At 40.6% G+C, this 18,294-nt stretch overlaps 1 protein-coding gene across 2 annotated transcripts in view; it reads right to left on the minus strand.

Annotated features, from left to right (window-relative positions):
• Nucleotides 1-18,294, minus strand: part of ERAP1 (endoplasmic reticulum aminopeptidase 1) — a 530,688-nt gene that overhangs the window by 327,425 nt on the left and 184,969 nt on the right. For both annotated transcript variants that reach the window (XM_078675432.1, XM_078675433.1), the window contains exon 5: nt 6,479-6,599. In XM_078675432.1, the coding sequence (XP_078531558.1) occupies nt 6,479-6,599 (121 nt within the window). The remainder of the gene's footprint in view (nt 1-6,478; nt 6,600-18,294) is intronic.

Genomic DNA, 18,294 nt, shown 5'->3' on the forward strand with positions numbered 1-18,294 from the left:
CGTGTTTCTGAGATATCCTTAAGACTGCTTATTCAAAAGAGAAAATCTCTGGTGGTACCATGCTGGCGTTTGGAGTGAAAGTAGAAGGTTTACGTAGGCCTGAGTCCACTGAAGGTAGTTCAGGGTGGATGGCAAAAAAGGCATGTAGCCATACTGTTCTAAAAAAGTTGCGGAGTTCACAGTTAGTTCTGAAATTATCAATTTTGGGCGTGGGGACAAAACCCAAACCTCTTTTCAAAACTGTCTTTTACACATCGTTGAGATGTCTCTCTGAGACGTTGACAATTAGCTTCTCTTCTCTGTGTGGCTCCTCAGCTCCATATGCTGTTGCTGGGATTGGTCCTACCAATGCACCTGCTTCCGCTAGTTAAATTTGCCTCTTCATTTTCTGCCTCTTCCTCTGCCCCAGCCTCTGCCTAAAAAAGATTGTGGTTGAAAGGAGGTAAAAGGTGGCTGTTGACCCTGTGGGAAACCCATGTATTGCCAGACTGGTGGTCCTTGGTAGGGAGGTATTCCGTATCCAAACATCTGGTTCGCAGGTCCTCTTTGGTGAGGTTGTTGTCCACCCCAGTTGTCGGTACTCGAGTTGCTGCTGCTGGAGTAGTTCCTTCTACAGGAGGAATGGCAGTCATCCGACAGGTTATCATCCAATGTTTGGCAGTAATCCTCCTTGAGGTAGGGGTAGATCTTCTCTTTGCTGGACTTAGAGATGTCCTTCTGGAGTTCTGTGACCTTCTGTCTCATCAAGTAGTCTAAGTTCTCTGTTATCTCATTATTAATCTCTGCCAGTTTCGTTTTGAGAGCCGTAATGGTGATACTGGCCTTTAGAGCCCCTTCAGCCACCGTGATTTTGATGATTAAATCGTCCGCTAGGCGCTTGGCTGTTTTTATAATCAAGACCAGCCAGTCCCTAGTACATTTCCAAGCGACTAGGGATCATTCCTCTTTGAATTGTTTGTCTTCTAGGAAGATCCTTGGTATGTTGGTCACAATCAGGCCATTGGGAGCTATATAAGCTCGCAAATACTCAGTCATTAAGGCTCCATGCATAATGATCTTCATGAGTTGTCTCTTCATTGAAGTGATGGTATTCCAATCACTACCTTGACCGCTTGCTGCTGCCTCTCCATCTGGGTCTAAAAGTGAGGATGTCCTGAGTATTTCTGATGTGAAGAATATGAACACCTCATATCCTGTTTTCCTATACAATCCCTAGAGGCGTAGGCTTAGGTGGCCGGGTTTGCGGTTTAAGTAGTAGAGGCATTGATAACGCGTTTCTGTATTTTGGATACTATAAATCCCTAATGGATTTTCTTTGTTCCTGTAGGCGGCTTTATGCAGACCAGTAAATTGACTAAAGAAAAGTTGGAGCGACAGGCACTTTGCAATTTGGGCCAAGGGCAATTTTATGTCTGCTTTTCAGGGTAGCTAGGAGGGGGGAGATGGATTGTTTTGATAAAAAGATTTTGTTTTGTTTTCAAATGTTTCTGCACAAAAGTTATGTATGTGCAGTCGCGCACAGGAAGGGAGGAGAATGTTGTAGGCAGGGGATGGTGCCATGTTTCAAGTCCCAATCGGGTACAGTATGGAAATCCTTTTGAACCAGCCTTCCTTCCATAGACACTGAACATACTATCCTGGAACGTGAACAGGTTGGGGAGTAGGATCAAGAGGAACATGGTACCACAATATTTGAAGAGGTATGCTCCTGACATAGCCCTCTTGCACGGAACTCACCTTAAGGGCAACTATTACAAGGCATTGGACAGATTTAGCAATGCCCTGTTGGGGCGGGCAGGCAGGCTACACGTCCGACTTTAGGGGACTGGGATGCTGCTTAAAAAGTATATACCCTTCATCCCGCAATGCATGTGAAGTGATTTGTCAGACAGGTTTGTAGTGCAATCAAGTAGTTGGGAAAATCCCACCCTAAACATCTGCTCGGCATATGTACTATTGTGACATCACGCCACTACGTTTCCCGGTATCAGTTCCCTAATATTAGGCATGCCGCCAGGTATTCCCATATTGATGGGAGACATGAATTAGGTGGCTGACCCAAGTGTTGATAGGGTGAGCCAGGCAATACCATCTGATACATCTGGGCCTTTGCCGGCATTTGTAGAGGCACTGGGCCTTGGAGACCTGTAGCGCAACCACACCAATTGGCGCATCATCTTACCTACTTCTTGGACGCACAAAATAGCTTTTATCATCTCGTTTATATATTTATACACTCTAATTGCATGCTAACAAGTTTCGGAAGGGGGGAAAAAAGAAGAAGCAACAGGGCCACTATGCAACATTTTAGCAAGAAATAGACGGGTTGGAGTCACATCTCCTTGCTGGGGAAGGAGGCTGACGTCAAACACCAACTCTGACTTAAGCAGTACAGATTGTGAGAATTGGCAGAGGATTGAGCCCGTGCCTATGTTCTAGCCACCCAACGTCTAAAGTACGAAGTGGGCAATAAGGCAGGCAAACTCCTGACGTTGCTGGAGTGGAGGGACTGGGGTAGGACCTTGGTTCTTGAAATCGCAGACCGGGTGGATGGGGTCAGAAAGAGTAACTTTAAAATCACAGAGGCATGTGAGGCTTGCTATGAGGGTGCCTACACCCACACAACTACCATGACAGACGAGAATTGTGATACTTTCCTCAAAGATATTGACTTTTTGGGACTATCTGACGAAGACAGAGGAACCCTGAACAGGGACCGCACTGTTAGGTAAATAGCAAAAGCAATTAGGGATCTTCAATCAGGGAAGACGGCAACCTTGAATGGGCTCCCAGTGGAGCTTTATAAAGGCATGTTAACTAAATTGTCTGGGCACCTGTTGGCAATGTTTCATGCTCGGGAGCAGGGGCACTTACAAGAGGACCAGCAAATGACAACTATCATAGTGATCCCAAAAAAGAAAAACCCACAAGCCGATTGTGCCTCTTACAGTCCTAATCCTTTAATCAATGTAGAAGCTAAGAAACTGGTGAAAGTGTTGGCAACCAGACTCTGAAAAGTGATCACTACTGTGATTCAACATGATCAGTCCGGTTCTTTGACACAAATGGAGACTAGACTCAACCTGCAACGCCTCTATGGTGTGCTGTACATGACTATGAGAAACAATGGCTCCAGTGGAAAAATAGAGCAACAATACAAATAATGCACAGGCACAATGGCTATACGTTTGTAAGGGACCAAGTAATGTCTGTGAACAAGGAGAACTCTCTGCACAGTTTGCTTATCAACCTTTTATATATAACGTAAAGAGTACACACAAAAAAATGGTATGAATCATTTTTCTTAAACATTCAAAAAAGCTGTATTTTTTGTGCAGTATATCCCCAAGTGAAGCATGGCACCATAGGTGATTATATACAGTGAGTAATTATAACAAAAAAAGGTTTCCATATATACAAAAAGTGACCATTCAGTTATATATTGCGAAAAGCCAAAGTGTATGATGCCACTGGCTATTAGATGGTCCTTCCTGTAAGTTTTGTCGACGACGTTTCGACCCTCTACTGGGTGTGGGGTCTCCTCAGGACTGTTGATGTGGGGATCTCTACAGGAAATATTAAAAGCATTAGGCCCTGTTTACTGGCACAAATGTGAGAGACTTAAAGGGGGTACTTTTGAAGATAATAAGATCTGGTTCTACAAATGAGTGCAGCTTAGGTGAAATGTGAAGTGTCCCGTTAGTGGTGAAGAAAAGGAATTGTGAACTCACGTGAGGACCCAGCCGGGTACTGCGTTGAGTGCTTTAGGGAGGGAATGGGACACAGTTAATTCTGCTGTTCACGGTAACAGTTAGCAACTTAAGCTAAGAATATTAAAAATGGTGCTGTGTTGCCTTACCTCACAGGGAGGAGTGTACTGTGAAGGTCGCTCTTTCTGTGGATTGTTGAGGGCTTGTGCTGTCCCTGATATTTCATTAGCAGTAGTTTCTTAGGGTAGACACTCTGGATTAACGAGTGCTGTGGATTTAAAATAATGCCTCCATTAGTATCTCTGATAGAGATTTGGAAGGGAGGGGGGGAAAGGAGGCGGTGGGTGGGGGGTAAGGCCGGAAATGGGAAGATGGGTAGGGGGAGTTTTTTTTTGGGGGGGGCGAGCCCGGGTACCGGGTACCGGGCGGCCGCACCATGGTTCTTGGTAACTTACTTTGAAAGTCAATCTCATTCAGGGTAATTGGTAGACTGAGGATCCGGCTGCCGATGTGCCTTACGATGTGGCTTTTGTGCGGTGACACCGAGCGCTGCCCGACGGATGCCTTTTAACTCTGTCACTGCCTGCGTTCCCGCGTGGGCTCCCCAGGCAGGGAAGTGGAGCATGATTGCAACGTTCGATCGAACGTTCAATTCTGCGTTGTCAGGGTAACCGAGGTGCGGTCTGACGGCGCGCACGTCGGACGTTTGTTGTTTGGGAGCCGATGTGCGTAAACGTATGGGCTGCATATAATTGATTCATTGCAGTGTGTGCGTAGGTAATTACGTGACAAGCAACTTTCTACCTCACATACTTGTACATTTTCTTGTGTTTACATATACATTCAAGATAACCAAAATTACGTCATGCGGCCACCCTTACGCGCATGTTGCCAGCAGCCCTTCCATATCAGTGTGACCAGCATGGGTGGAATGCCCAATTCCTGCAACCTGTGTCAAGGCCACCCTAGCTTTACCTTCGGCCCTTCCATATTGGTGTAGTATGTATATGGTATTATACGATGGGATGTACAAACTCCTTGTGTTTACATATTCATGATTAAAACCTGGAATACATGATGTACAATTTCATTTTACATGATAACCAAACACACAACCACACGTGACCGGGCCACCCATGCGCGTGTGCTACCGTCGGCCTGTCCATAGCAGTATGAGTTATACAGTTTTGTCAGTTACATGATTTATTGGCCAAAATCAATTGCTAGCTGTCATGAACCTTTGTTCATGCTCACAATCTATAGACTTAGCTGCCTGGTGTATATAGTTGTTAGTTGGGGCAGTACTGGATGGAGGAGTTGCTTACTATGAAATCAGTAGGGTGTCAATGTAAGGTTGTGACGTATCCTCTCCATTCTTCAGCTGAATTTAATCCTTCCTCAATGGTATTAGCTCTGTCTATCCATTTGCACTCTGTGCGTTGGAGTACACTAGCCAGATCCCCACCCCTTTCTGGGAGTGTCGCTATGGCTATTACTTGCCATTTCAATTGATCTGCAGTGTGTTTTTTTTCATTGTAATGAGACACCAAATGGGCATTGGGGACAGACCTGCGCATGCAGCTTCTATGTTGGCTAATCCTAGCCTTCACCGGTTGTTGTGTTTGGCCTATGTATGCCAGGTCGCATGGGCACCAGATGCAATACACGACGTTGCGTGTGTTGCAATTGGAAAAGTCTTCCAAGGTGTGTTTTACGTTGCCGTGTTCAAAGGTGGTGGTGTTGAATGTAAAATCACAGCACACACAATTGCCACATTTGTGGTGTCCTTTTATAGCCGGTAAGCCCCATGCGCTTGTCAGAGTGTTGAGAGACTTTGCGCGTATGTCAGGGGCTGATCTTATAAGATGATCTTTGAGATTCTTTCCTCTTTTGTAAGCAAAGAGAGGAACTTCCATGGTTGGGTCTAAGCTTTTGATAATGTCCCAGTTCCTGGTGATCCGATTCCTAATTTGATTAGTGTGGGTACAAAAAGTTGTGACACACTATTTTGTTGACGCCCTTCTTCTCTTTTGTCTTGAGAAGTTCCTCCCTAGGGCAGTGCCAAGCTCTTTTCCGCGGCCAGGGCGACTGACGCTAGAATTTGGGGACCACGGTTCGATCTCCGGCTTCGGCGGCAGATTAGCCCAGCACCATGTGACTCTGGGCAATAGCTTGCTTAATCTTCCCGACGGCCCCCAGCGCCTAGAGACCCTTACGGGTGATTGTGCGCTTTACAAAATGTGGACTTTTTTTAGCGATCTTTTGACTAGCCTGTTTGGGTAACCTCTGGTACTAGTTTTTGAGGATTTCTGCTTCTCTTATGTAATCAGCTTTATATGTACAGTTACGACGGATTCTGAGAAACTGCCCAAGAGGGCGGCCGTCTCTCAGAGCCCGTGGATGATGGCTGCGATAAGAAAGTAGTGTGTTTCTTTCTGTTATCTTTCTGTGTAAAGTGCTCCATTATCATGACTAATGTTAAGATCTAAGAATGCTATAGATGAGTCATCAGATGTGGCTTGGGATCTGCACCTGTGCTGATTTTATACTACAGTGGTTTAATACACGCCTTGTACTGCATGCCATGTTCATGTAACAAATTCAATGAAACATGCTATAAAAATTCGATAAATGCAAGCTTCTAATATAACGAAGCATATATCAGCAATAAAAATAGACAGATTAGTTTATTTAGCAAATGCATACAACTTTCAATAATTTCTTCGCACGGGTAAAAATGACATCACAATAACGTCAAAAAACATTACCTTGTTTTGGTAATTGATATGGAATGCGAAAATAGTCCTCATAAAATTCCAAAAGTTTGACGGCAGCATCCAATGCGTAATCAGCTTGATTTATCTTGTCAGGAGCAGTATACACGGATACCTGGTGTATAGAAGACTTTATAATTTTAGAGTGAAGACGTATCCATAACTTAATATAACCACTGTATGCACGCACATTAACTCTTGCCTGATAATGTACAGGCCGTACTACTAACCATGCAGTACATTTTAAATTGATACAACACTAAACTGACCTAATACTGTTTATTAAGTGGCATTTATGCCTCACAGAATACAAATGTTGGCATGTCTTATCTTCATATTAATTTGTGAGTAATGTGTGATATTGTTTGTAAACTCAAGTGAAAAACTTAATAGTATAAATATACATGTGGACCCCATGGATAATTATGTGTGCCATCCACCCACAGTAAAGTAATGACCCCTTTGCTAAGATAAGTACAATACCTACTATTCATGAATTTCCAGCCGTCCATCCTATGAGGTGATGCAAGTAGTTTTTTTTATCCAGCTTAAATTTTCCTAAATGCTAATACTCTTATTTAGTCTCCTCTATAAAAAATTTAAACAAATATTTAGTTTACTGATATACCTCTGAAGCGTGGATCTATCACGGACTAGAGGGTAATAGAACCCTTTACATATCAAGAGGAGAATGTTCCACATGCATGGCTGTCTGATTCTTGTTTACATAACCTGACGTAAAACCGAACCCATCTCACAGTGGGGAAGGAAATAAGTAAAATATAGAGGTGTGGTTTCGGATCATCCAGTGAAGCTTGAAAAATATACTTTTTTACATCTCGCACAAAGATAAGATAGCACAATCATGGCAAGCAGGAATTAAAGACCTCTATTTGTGTGTGTTCTCCGACGACCTTTAGAACAATATACTTAGGAAAGCACAGTGTGTTGAGGGATCCATCAAAGATATGTTTTTTTTCTTTCGAGAGGATATGGTTTGTTCTTGCAGATAATTTTGTTGATTATCCAACGCAAATGGTGCAGGGTGCAGGCTGGGAGGGGGAGGTAATATAGATATTTTACAGCAGGTTTGGTGTGACTAAAGGCTCCTGTATTTAGCATAACCTTCATTGGATTCCAATAGACTAGTTAGCAATGTGTTGCCTCGTCAATATAAAACAAGATAAGGCTTGATCTCTGCTTCAAGAGTTGTAGGCGGAGAGGAAGGACTCGATTTTACAAAAAAGACTAATAAAAAAATGTAACACTGTGGAAAATATTTCTCAGTTTACTGTGATGTATCCAATAGCGGGTTACGCACATGATGTAATTTTGTAGTTCATTGGTAACCATAACTTTGAAAATATTCTCATGTTGTAGATCGATTCTATTACACCCAAATGTTATTTTAAATGCTTTGAAAAATTATATTAAAACTATAGCCTCTTGAGCTAAATACGGCTTCCATGACATCGGCTGCATTCATATAATGCTTATTAGATGCTAATATGGCTTTGTCCATACAAAATTCACCATAGAATATACTTTATTATGGTGTGATTCGGATTACATCTGCGAGCAAGCAGATTCAATTGGCTAAAAATTATTTTCTAAAGAAAGAAGTGGTTGTAGCAGGTTTAACCACTTTGATTTGTAAATCTAAAATTTAAATCGCATTGGTTGTGCCTGAGAAAGTGAACTGTAGGCCCCAAGCAATCTCATTAAAGAATGTTAATACACTGTTACAGCATTTCATGTGTGGAACTCCAAACAATAAACAGATCACCAATGGGTTGGATCTAGATTTGTAGAATCAACCGCAATGGATCGCACACCGCTAGCCCCTCCTCCGGATCGCCCCTAAGGATTCTGGTACGTATAGTTCATGAGTGGTTCACCTCAGTAGGTGCAAGTAGGTACTTGTTGTTGTGAAGATCTCTAGACCTGAGACATGGCCCGGGTTTCGAGATATCTTCCCTCATCAGTAGAGAACGTATTTGGGGTGGAAAAGAAGGCCGCCAAGCAACCGTCACAGGCCTGGATGCCTAACCGGCACACAGATACGTCATCCAGAAGCTCGTCAGCTAAAAGGCTCAAGGGAGCCCATTTGTAGAATCAACCGCAATGGATCTAGGTTTGATTTTTGTTATTATGTTCTTCAAAGCCTAGACCCAAAAACACTTCCTCAAGTAGGCATATAATCGGATAACTGTTGAACCCTTAGCAGTCTCACACAATTAAAATTAATGCTCCCCCTCACTAAGTAAATGATTGTCTTCAAGAATAAATGTGGCTGAGGGGTGTGGCTTGAAGCCAGAAAAAAATGGCTGCTCTCCGCCGAGTTTCCATGCCCGCTCGGGAGGGGTGCCGACCTCCACGCAGACACAGTCCAATTATAGCCTCAGGAGTGGGGTTCCTCGAGGTGTGAGGGCCCCCTGAATTACATAATGTGGTTTCTGGTCACCTGGTGAGCCTTCTTGAGCTCTTTATTTCACATCTAAGTGCGGTGCGTATGCCTCACGGAGCTCACGACCAGCATTTTGTCTCTTCTCAATGGAACAAACTTGATTTCGTCTCATGAGCATCCAGTTTTGGTGACATTTCTGTTGCCTTGCAATACTTTTGCAGACGTGGGTCCTGGGCTCACTGTGCCACTGGAATCAAGCTATCCTGGCTGAAGTAGGGTGAAACCCCGAAACCGGTCCTAGGAGACTTGTTTCCGGTCCAGGGAGGACCTGGCTTGGCAGTTCAGCTGGACTGTTCCCATGAGGCACAGGTTCAAGACTGATTTGCATATGGCCAGGTCTAAACTGGGGTGGCATGGTGAGCAAACAAATGATGGATTAAACCCAGATCTCTTGACTGAGGGTGAATGTTTTGATTTGTCTTGCATTTCGTCCATCAAATGTGTATCCTTTGCAATACTTTGACATGTATTTAGTTATAAAATGAGCATTGCTAGTGGAAGAAATGTACTGGAAGCAATTTTCGAGCTGATGTGTTTATTGGTACCATTTTTTCTGACATGGATTCAAATGGCATTTCCTTTCAATTAACTTTCTCCAAGGCAGTTAATTACAAGATAGCTCCTTTATGGGAAGTGTAAAATATTCAGCTTCTTTGCATACAATTAAAATACAGTTTGCAAACTCCACATCACCATAAGAGTAGGCAGATTTCTATTACTTCATCCAAGCTTGTTGAAGTGCCATTTTTTCCTTCTGTTTTGTTTATGGGGAGAACAAAGTCAGTAAGATGCATTTTCACTTCGGCACCTCCATTGGAATATTATAATACGTTCAATATCCTTTGCCCTAACATGGAGGAGGGACCTAAAAATACCATGCCCCCTACAGTGGGTAGAACAACATCTTCGTCTAAATTCCACTTCCAACTACTAAGCTCATACCCAAACCAACGGTCTCCTCTGTTCTGTCATCTGGCAAACGTATTAATAAGTATCCCACCTCTACTGTCACTTCTCCTCCAGCCATTTCTTTGGATTTGCTTCTTGAGGCGATTCGAGGACTTCGCCTGTACATGGAGCAAACCAATAATCGTCTGCAATCCTTAGACGATAGATGGTCCAATATGGATAATAAGGTTGTGCACGTGGAGCAACGTGTCGACTCTATACAAGTTGTAGTAAGCCAGGTCCCTACTATGCAATCAGAAATTACAACTCTTAAAAAGCAAATTGAAAATCTTGAAAAACGCAACAGGCGTAACAACTTACGTATATATGGGCTGATAGAAGGTCTGGAAGGTACAGACCTTATTTCATTTTTTAAGTCATTTCTTCACAAAATTCTTGGCATGCCTGACACTCCTTTGCTTAATGTTCAGAGAGCACATTGCTTGGGACATAGACCACACTCTACAACTTCATCTACCAAACCAAGAGGTGTTATCACTTATTTCATAGAATGTACTGACTTACTGAAAGTTCTGCAAGCAGCCAAAAGCAGAGGTTGAATATCCTGGCAGGCCTCTGATCTTTTCTTTTCACAGGACTATGCTAAAGAGACTGCGAATAGGAGACAGAGGTTTTTGGATATGAGACCATGACTGCGGAATCTTAATGCCAGATTTGGCCTGTTTCACCCATGTATGTTTAAAGTAACATATAAGAACAAAGGGGAACAGCGTTTACAATGCAACTTTTACAACGCAGTACCTTTACCATGCAACTTTTACAACGCAAGTCGTTACAACGACTTGCGCTGGGGGGTGCTCTAGGATAGAGAATAGTTAATTTACTATCCAAAACCTTCCCTACTATCCACGGGGACTGGAGTTGGAATAGTAAATTAAACTATTCACTATCCAGCACCCTTCAATGCAAGTCGTTGTAACGACTTGCGTTGTGAAAGTTGCGTAGTAAAGGCATGCGTTGTAAAAGCATGCGTGGTAATGACATACATCCAAGAACAAGACAACCAACTATAAAATCCTGAGTTGCTACAGCACTTTATGGACAATTGTATAGAAGAGGCCATGGATGTTACCAGACTTCCTACTGTTTGAAGTTATAATGTGTTATTACCATTTTTTTATTCTCTCTTTCAGACATTTAGTATGAGTACATGTTTTGTCGCCAGTTATATTTCGATTGTTCACTTTTCATGTTTCCCATATTTTTTCCTATGTTAGGTGCGACTACCCGTTTTTTGACCCTTGTGATTCCTGGTCCGTTTGGTTGGAGTGTGTCTCTCCCGATACGTCCTGAGTAATCTGGTCAGTGGTGTAATCCTCATTATATGTTTTCACCACCCTCATTTTGGGTATGTCTTGTTTTGGTGTTTTTTTTGTCTTTTCTGTGTATGGTCTTTACTTCTTCTCCTTCCGTTTTCTTTCTTCTTCTTTATCTATCTCTGTTCCGACATTCGCTCTTCTTCATTATATCACTGTCTTTGTTCCTCCTTTTCCATTCATTTTCTATTCATTCTCCATTTTATATCATTTTTTTCCTTATATGCTCCTTTTTCATAATCACAGTTTTTACTCCATATGTTATTTTTTTTGCAAAAAAATGTATTCTTGTTTTTGGGATTTTATACTATGTATAAGTTTCTGTTTTATTTAATTATTATTAATAGTTATTTTGTCTATTGTATTTCATGTTTAAATAGATGGCATTACAAATGCTTTCTAGGAATATTAAAGGTTTAGGTTCTCCTATAAAACATCTGTGAGTACTAACCTATCTTTCTAATTCAAAATGCTACATTGCAGGAAATTCCTATTTTGGATAAAGAAATAGCTCAACTTAAACGACAATGGGTAGGCCATGTTTTTGTTTCCCCATGTGATGGTAAACGCAATGGTGTTGACATTCTGTGTCATAAGCGCCTAGATGTACAGCTACTATCACAGGACAAAGATGACTTAGGTAGATGGTTATCTGTTTCGCTAATGATTAATAAAATTCCTATTACTCTCTTTAATCTTTACGCACCTACCTCCCCTAATAATTCCTTCTGGCCTGAAAATTTGTCTAAATTGATGACTTATAAAGATGATTATCTACTGGTGGGGGGTAATTGTAATATGGTTGTTGATCATATAATTGACCGCAATTCTAAATCCAAGTTTAATCCCTCTCTTATGCATTCTCAATTTACTTCGACATCAAACAACGATCCTTAATAGATGCATGGAGGCTATGTATCTAGATTAGATTACCTTTTTCTTTCTCAATCCCTTGCACAACACATCACCCATTCAGATATATGCCCTATATTAATTTCAGACCATGCCCCAGTATCTTTAAACTTAGATCTCCTCTTCCCAACTCACGATGGAGATTTACTAATTCTCTTCAGTTAGATCAGGATTTTACCCAAAACTTTGAATCTTTTGCTACTAACTTTTTTCTGGAAAATGAACAGCCACATGTCTCCCCACAAATTATATGGGATGCCTTTAAAGCTTCATGTAGAGCTTTTATCATTTCCATTATATCCCGTAAAAAGAAATCCTCTTTAACTTCTTTGAACTCCCTCACAACACGTATCAAACAATTAGAACACTCCTACTATCACACAAACTCTAAATCTTGTCTCAAAGAACTTATTAAATTAAAATTAACTTTTAATAAGCTTTCTACTGATAATGCCAACTCATTTTTACTTAAGGCTTCAGCTAAGTAGTATGGAGGTCAGAATAAATCTGGGAAACTCTTGGCTAACTATCTTAGAATAAAAAAGGAACGTACCAAGATTCATTCAATTCTTAATTCCTCTACTCATATGATTTACAAAAATGAAGCCATACTGGCAGAATTTACCCATTTTTACCAGACTCTCTATACTCCTGATTTTCAAACATCCCAAACTGATATCTTGCAGTATCTATCTTCTACAAATCCTCCCTCTCAGCTTAATTTAGATTTTTCATCACTGGATAAGGAAATTCAAACTCAGGATATTCTTAATGCGATTCGTGTTATTAAACGTGGTAAAGCACCCGGTCCCGATGGATTCACTATTGAGTTTTATTTTCATTTTTCTGATCTCCTTCTTCCCAAATTACATTGATTGTTTCTTTTCTTTATAAATTCTCAATCTTCTTGTGGTTCTTTTCAAGATGCTTTAATTTGTCTCCTTCCCAAAGAAAATAAAGACCCCCCACTGTGTAAAAATTATAGGCCCATTTCTTTGATCAATTTGGATTATAACATTTTTGCAAAAATCTTAGCCTTCCATCTAGAATCCTTAATGCCTGATTTAATTGGGGGACAACAATGTGGTTTCATTAAGGGCCGTCATATTGCAGACAACATCAGATTATTTTTTATTGTCCTTAGCAAATCCAAATCTTACAGACAGTCTCTGGCTGCTATTTCTAGAGATGCTGAGAAGGCGTTTGATCGTGTAAGTTGACCTTTTATTTTTTCCTACTCTTTCCTGGTTTGGCTTTGGTACCACTTTCATTAAGTATGTCTCCCTTTTATATTCAGCTCCTACATCTTCTTTTTTAGTTCTTTCTTCCCCATTTCCCCTATATTGTGGTGGTAGACAAGGTTGCCCTCTCTCTCGCCTCCTTTTTATTCTTGCTCTTGAACCCTTTTTGTACAAACCCTCAAATTACTGGCTTTCATTATGGTGTAAATCCATTAAAGGTTTCTGTCTATGCTGATGAATTGTGCTTTTCCTTTCACAACCACAAACCTCACTACCAGCTTTCCTATCGGAGGTGCAGTTTTTTGCTCCGGTGTCAGACTATAAATTAAACACAGACAAGTGCCAAATCCTTCCCCTAAATAAATTGTGCTTCCATGCAGAATATATTTCTTCTAATTTTTGCTGGAAACCAGATGAGATCAAATACCTTGGTTAATGGTTTATGCCTACTATTAAAGAATCTGTACCACTTAATTTTAGGAGTTGCAATCAACTTTGAAATCTCATATTTCCAGGTGAAATCCCAAGTTTTTTTCTTGGCGGGGCCGTTTGGACGTAATACAAAATTATGCTAGTTCCCATAATACTTTTTTATATCTCCAATCTTCCTATAAATATACCTCATTCCCAATACAAGATAATATACTCCAGGTTATCAAATATTTATTGGAACAATAGAAGAAAATCCTGCATGTCCCTTCATAAACTAGAAAGACCCAAATTTATGGAAGGCGTTAATTACCCAGATTTTTATTCCTATCATACTGCATTTTTCCACAAGCAATCTTCTCTGTTATTACAGGAAGACAAAATGTCAAATTTACCACAGTGAAATATTGAGATGTCTTTTCTTCATCCCTTTTGCTTCAAGGAATTCCTGTCCCTCTCACATAGACTTTTGTCACTTACCCTTCTTATTTTTACCAATCTTTCAAGGATTTTTCAACCTATTTTCCTTACTTATAAAAATGATAAAGATCAATTCTTGCAATCTTCCATTTGGTACAATAATCACATTTGCATTAATAACAAAACTATTTTTTGGAAAGATTGGCACTCTCAAGATTTTCATTGGATCTCTCAACTCTTTCAGAGTAATATGTGTATCTCCTTTATAAATTCTCAGACAACATTTTCTTTACCTTCTTCTTATAAATCTACGTATAGTTCCTTAATCACGGTGATTCAATCCACATAATCATATATCTTGTTCTTCTCCTCCACCTAATATACATTCAATCTTGGATTCTGCTCCCACTGCTTCTCAATTATATAAACAACTCTTTTCTCATTCAGTTAATCAAGACAAAACGGAAGTAGAATTTTGGGAAGCAGATTTTCAGGTTTCTTTTCCCATCTCTATGTGGAACAAGATTTGGTTGAAAATAAGGAGGTCTTCCTGAGCAGCTAACATTGTTCTATTTTTACAGCAGACTTATGTTTCACTACATAAGATAAACGCAACTCTTCCCTCTTCTTGTTGGTCCTGTGCAACAAATACAGCTGATTTAAAACATATGTTATTTGATTGCCAACATATTCACAATTTTTGGACACAGGTTTGGCAACAGATAAATAACATCTTTCGTACGCAAATTCCTCTTACTTTTATAAATGTTTCTTAGGGAGTGTTTCTGAAGATTGTAATTGTCAACCGAGAAATTTTTACATAATAGATTTACTACTTGCCATTGTTTTCCAATAAATCACCAGGGGATGGAAGAACTCTACTAAGGTATCGTACCAGGCCTGGTGGTGTCCGGTTTATTACAACCATAGATTGCATAGAGCATAAGTCTCCCCAATTTATTTCGCTATTAAACGAGACCTTCTTTGGCTACCCATAACTACTTTTCTAGATAGTTCGGCTAAATCTGCATGCTCTCATAATCCCTGAATTGAGGAAGTTCCTAAACCACCATGAATGGGTTTTTCTATACTATAAGTATAAGTAATTTTTAGTCGACCTATGTTTTTCTTGCTCTCAACTTTGGTAATAGCTATTATGCTGTGATTATATTGATGTTTGCAGTTTGGTGAATGTCATTTTTTTCTTTCTTTTTTCTTTCTATCTTGCATATTTCATTGAATTGTAAATGTTTGTAATATATGATTTTATCTTGCGTTGTATCATACTATATTTTGAATATTTATAAATAAAAATCTTTTTCTCAAACTTAAAGAATAAATGTGGCTACTCCAATCAACATTTATTGTGATCTTGATAAGCTGCAGGTATATCAGAAACAATGAATTTAAGTGCTTGTGAGCCCTCACTTTGTTGAGCAGAGCTGCAACGATAGAAGACATCAATGAATAATAGGGGAGAGGATGCAGCCTAACGGCTAGGGCATTCGATCTCAAATCTGGGGAACTGGTTTCGAGTCTCAGCAATGAGGCTCAACATCCTGTGATTCTGGGAAAATGAATGAATCTCCCCTTGCCTAACAAAAATGAATGTGTCCACTAATTTGGTGTCTTCCTTCAACATGTATTAATAACAGAGTCATCATTGTCCAAATGTTAGAAAGCTTTTATACTGATTAACTTAGAGATGGAACTTCCCCCTTGTATTATACAAGTGAGTGAAGGTACATACTGATTACGCTCAAACACGTTTCTCAAAACTAATGATTAAGGATCCTCGGATAGGGGACACCACCGTCCAAACTTAGCAGGAAAGCTCCACTCAACAACCCTGAACTGGGACGAAACCTTTCCAATTACCTTTGCTAATAGAACTCCTATCCTAGAGACTTATTCAATTCTCAAGATCCAAAAACTGCTACATGGAGAGACTGGCCAGTTATCAGTCCTTACTGGTAAGTAGGGTGGTGAGAAATTCCTCAACCTCTAGCCAATTAGTCCTCGAACCCTGAAGGACAACTGAGGAGGAGATGATGTGTCTCTCACTGACCAGAAACATGGATCTAAGAAGGATTGCTCAGTAGAGGAAGTTCATCACACCTCAGAATTAAATCTTGTGCGGCTGGACTGAATGCGAATATAAATTCCTATCAGAGCTTCCCACGAGTGTTCTCAAAGCACATTAAGCAATGCCCAAACCAGTTGAGGTACTTCATCTGTATTTAAATAAAAGACATTATGCACCAGAAGAAAAATATTTGCCAGATGCACATCTCACTTTATTATTGTTTTCTGCTCAAGGCAGGAGCAGGCCCTACAAACAGGAAAAGTAATGCATGTTCCTCCTACTTGGAAAAAGAGGTAACTGCACTGCCATTTGAAGAAATATAAAGTAAAGGACATGAGAAAGGCACAGTTGACTGAAGCTTGTGTGGAAGCCACTTCCAAGAGTCAGGAAGACCTAGAAGATCAGCTGTCAAATAAACCAAAGAGCATCTACATGACCGAAGGGTCAAGGATCTGAAGAGAACATTCCAGAATTGTCAATTTGGTGATTGTATCATCCTTGACAATGTAAATCCAGGCCATTGTTTGAGCCACATCTTCCTCTTTTCAAATCCAGAGATGTATGGGGTTTTACCTCTTCACCCTGGGTCTTCGTTTTTTAACCGATGTGCCAGTCACCTGAATATGAAACAATCTGGATTACTTGTTCAGGTTTTATGGATCACAAGAAATAACTATATGAAGCCAATTACCTCGACTCCACTGATAAGTTTATGGGTCTTGCTCACTCCAGCACTAATGGTGATCTTGCAGTGTTCACATCACGATATAGGATCCCTTTAATGAAGAACAGCCTACACCTTGACCTTTTTTGTCATCTGGAACAAGTGTAGATAGGGTTCAATGTCCAACCACATTTGTCTATTGTATCTTGCAAGATCAATCATTGCCAGTGCTATTGATGCCTTGATAGATGTTGCAGCTGTAGAGGAAAACCTCTTTACAAAGTTATGAAGCCCTCTGCCTTCCCTGTAAGATAGTACAGACTGTGGAGATGTAGGATTTCTGTATAGCTCCTTCGGCTGCTTGCATAATAACAGAGTCTGACCGAGGATGTCCAATCTAGAAAGCAGCATATCTTCAAGTGCTTTCTATTTTTTCCAGACTGGGAACAACAGCTGCTATAGAGGCTGGGTGTTTTATAACCTTTAGCCACGCAGACCAGATATGGTAAATAATAGGCACTGCTATGTTAGTTATGCATGTAGCGGGCAGAAGGTAGAATCGCCATTATTTTCAGGAATAAATATCAAGGTTAAATTCAGAAGTTGCCCATCCCTGATTGTGAAGCAATGTTTTTTTCACTATGCCTTACCCACAAACTCACAATTTCAGGGGCTCTGTTTTATCGGCCTCTGGGTCATGTGGGGAAGTGGTGTTCGGTGAATCTGAACCTACTTGCCCCTTATATTATGAAATGTGCAAATTTTACACTCTAAGATGATTTTAATGTTCATCTTGAAGCTCCCACGTGTAATTTGACTACAATGCTCATTCAGGATATAAGTGTGTGAAATCTAGGTCTTATTAACTCAGCACCTACACAAAGCAGGCCACCTTCTTGATCCTATTGTTTCTAATATTATGGAGCTTACTTTGGACCTGCCTCTGCCTTTAGTTTGGTTGGATCATCTAGCAGTGTCATTCTCTTTTAGGGACCAAGCTACTCCTGCTATAAGACCAGCCACTACCCTAGATAAATCGAGGAACTGGTCGCGATTAATTGCGACAGTTCTGAATGTACAGTAGTGCTGCACTGTACCAGACTTGACACAGATAGCGGACCAAGATCAAACTTTGGATTACAAATTCCTTGGAGGCAACGCTGCCAACGACATCAAGGTCCTGACAGAGAATCCATCCCCGCGCTATTTGGTTCAGTGAAGCCCTTAGTCAAGAGAAACAAACGCTGTGCGAATAGAAAGAATATTCTCTTATCCCTAACTTGCGGGCCCGCCATAACTCTGTTAT

This window comes from Lissotriton helveticus, chromosome 2_1 (assembly GCF_964261635.1).
Source record: "Lissotriton helveticus chromosome 2_1, aLisHel1.1, whole genome shotgun sequence".
NCBI classification, from domain to species: Eukaryota; Metazoa; Chordata; class Amphibia; order Caudata; family Salamandridae; genus Lissotriton; species Lissotriton helveticus.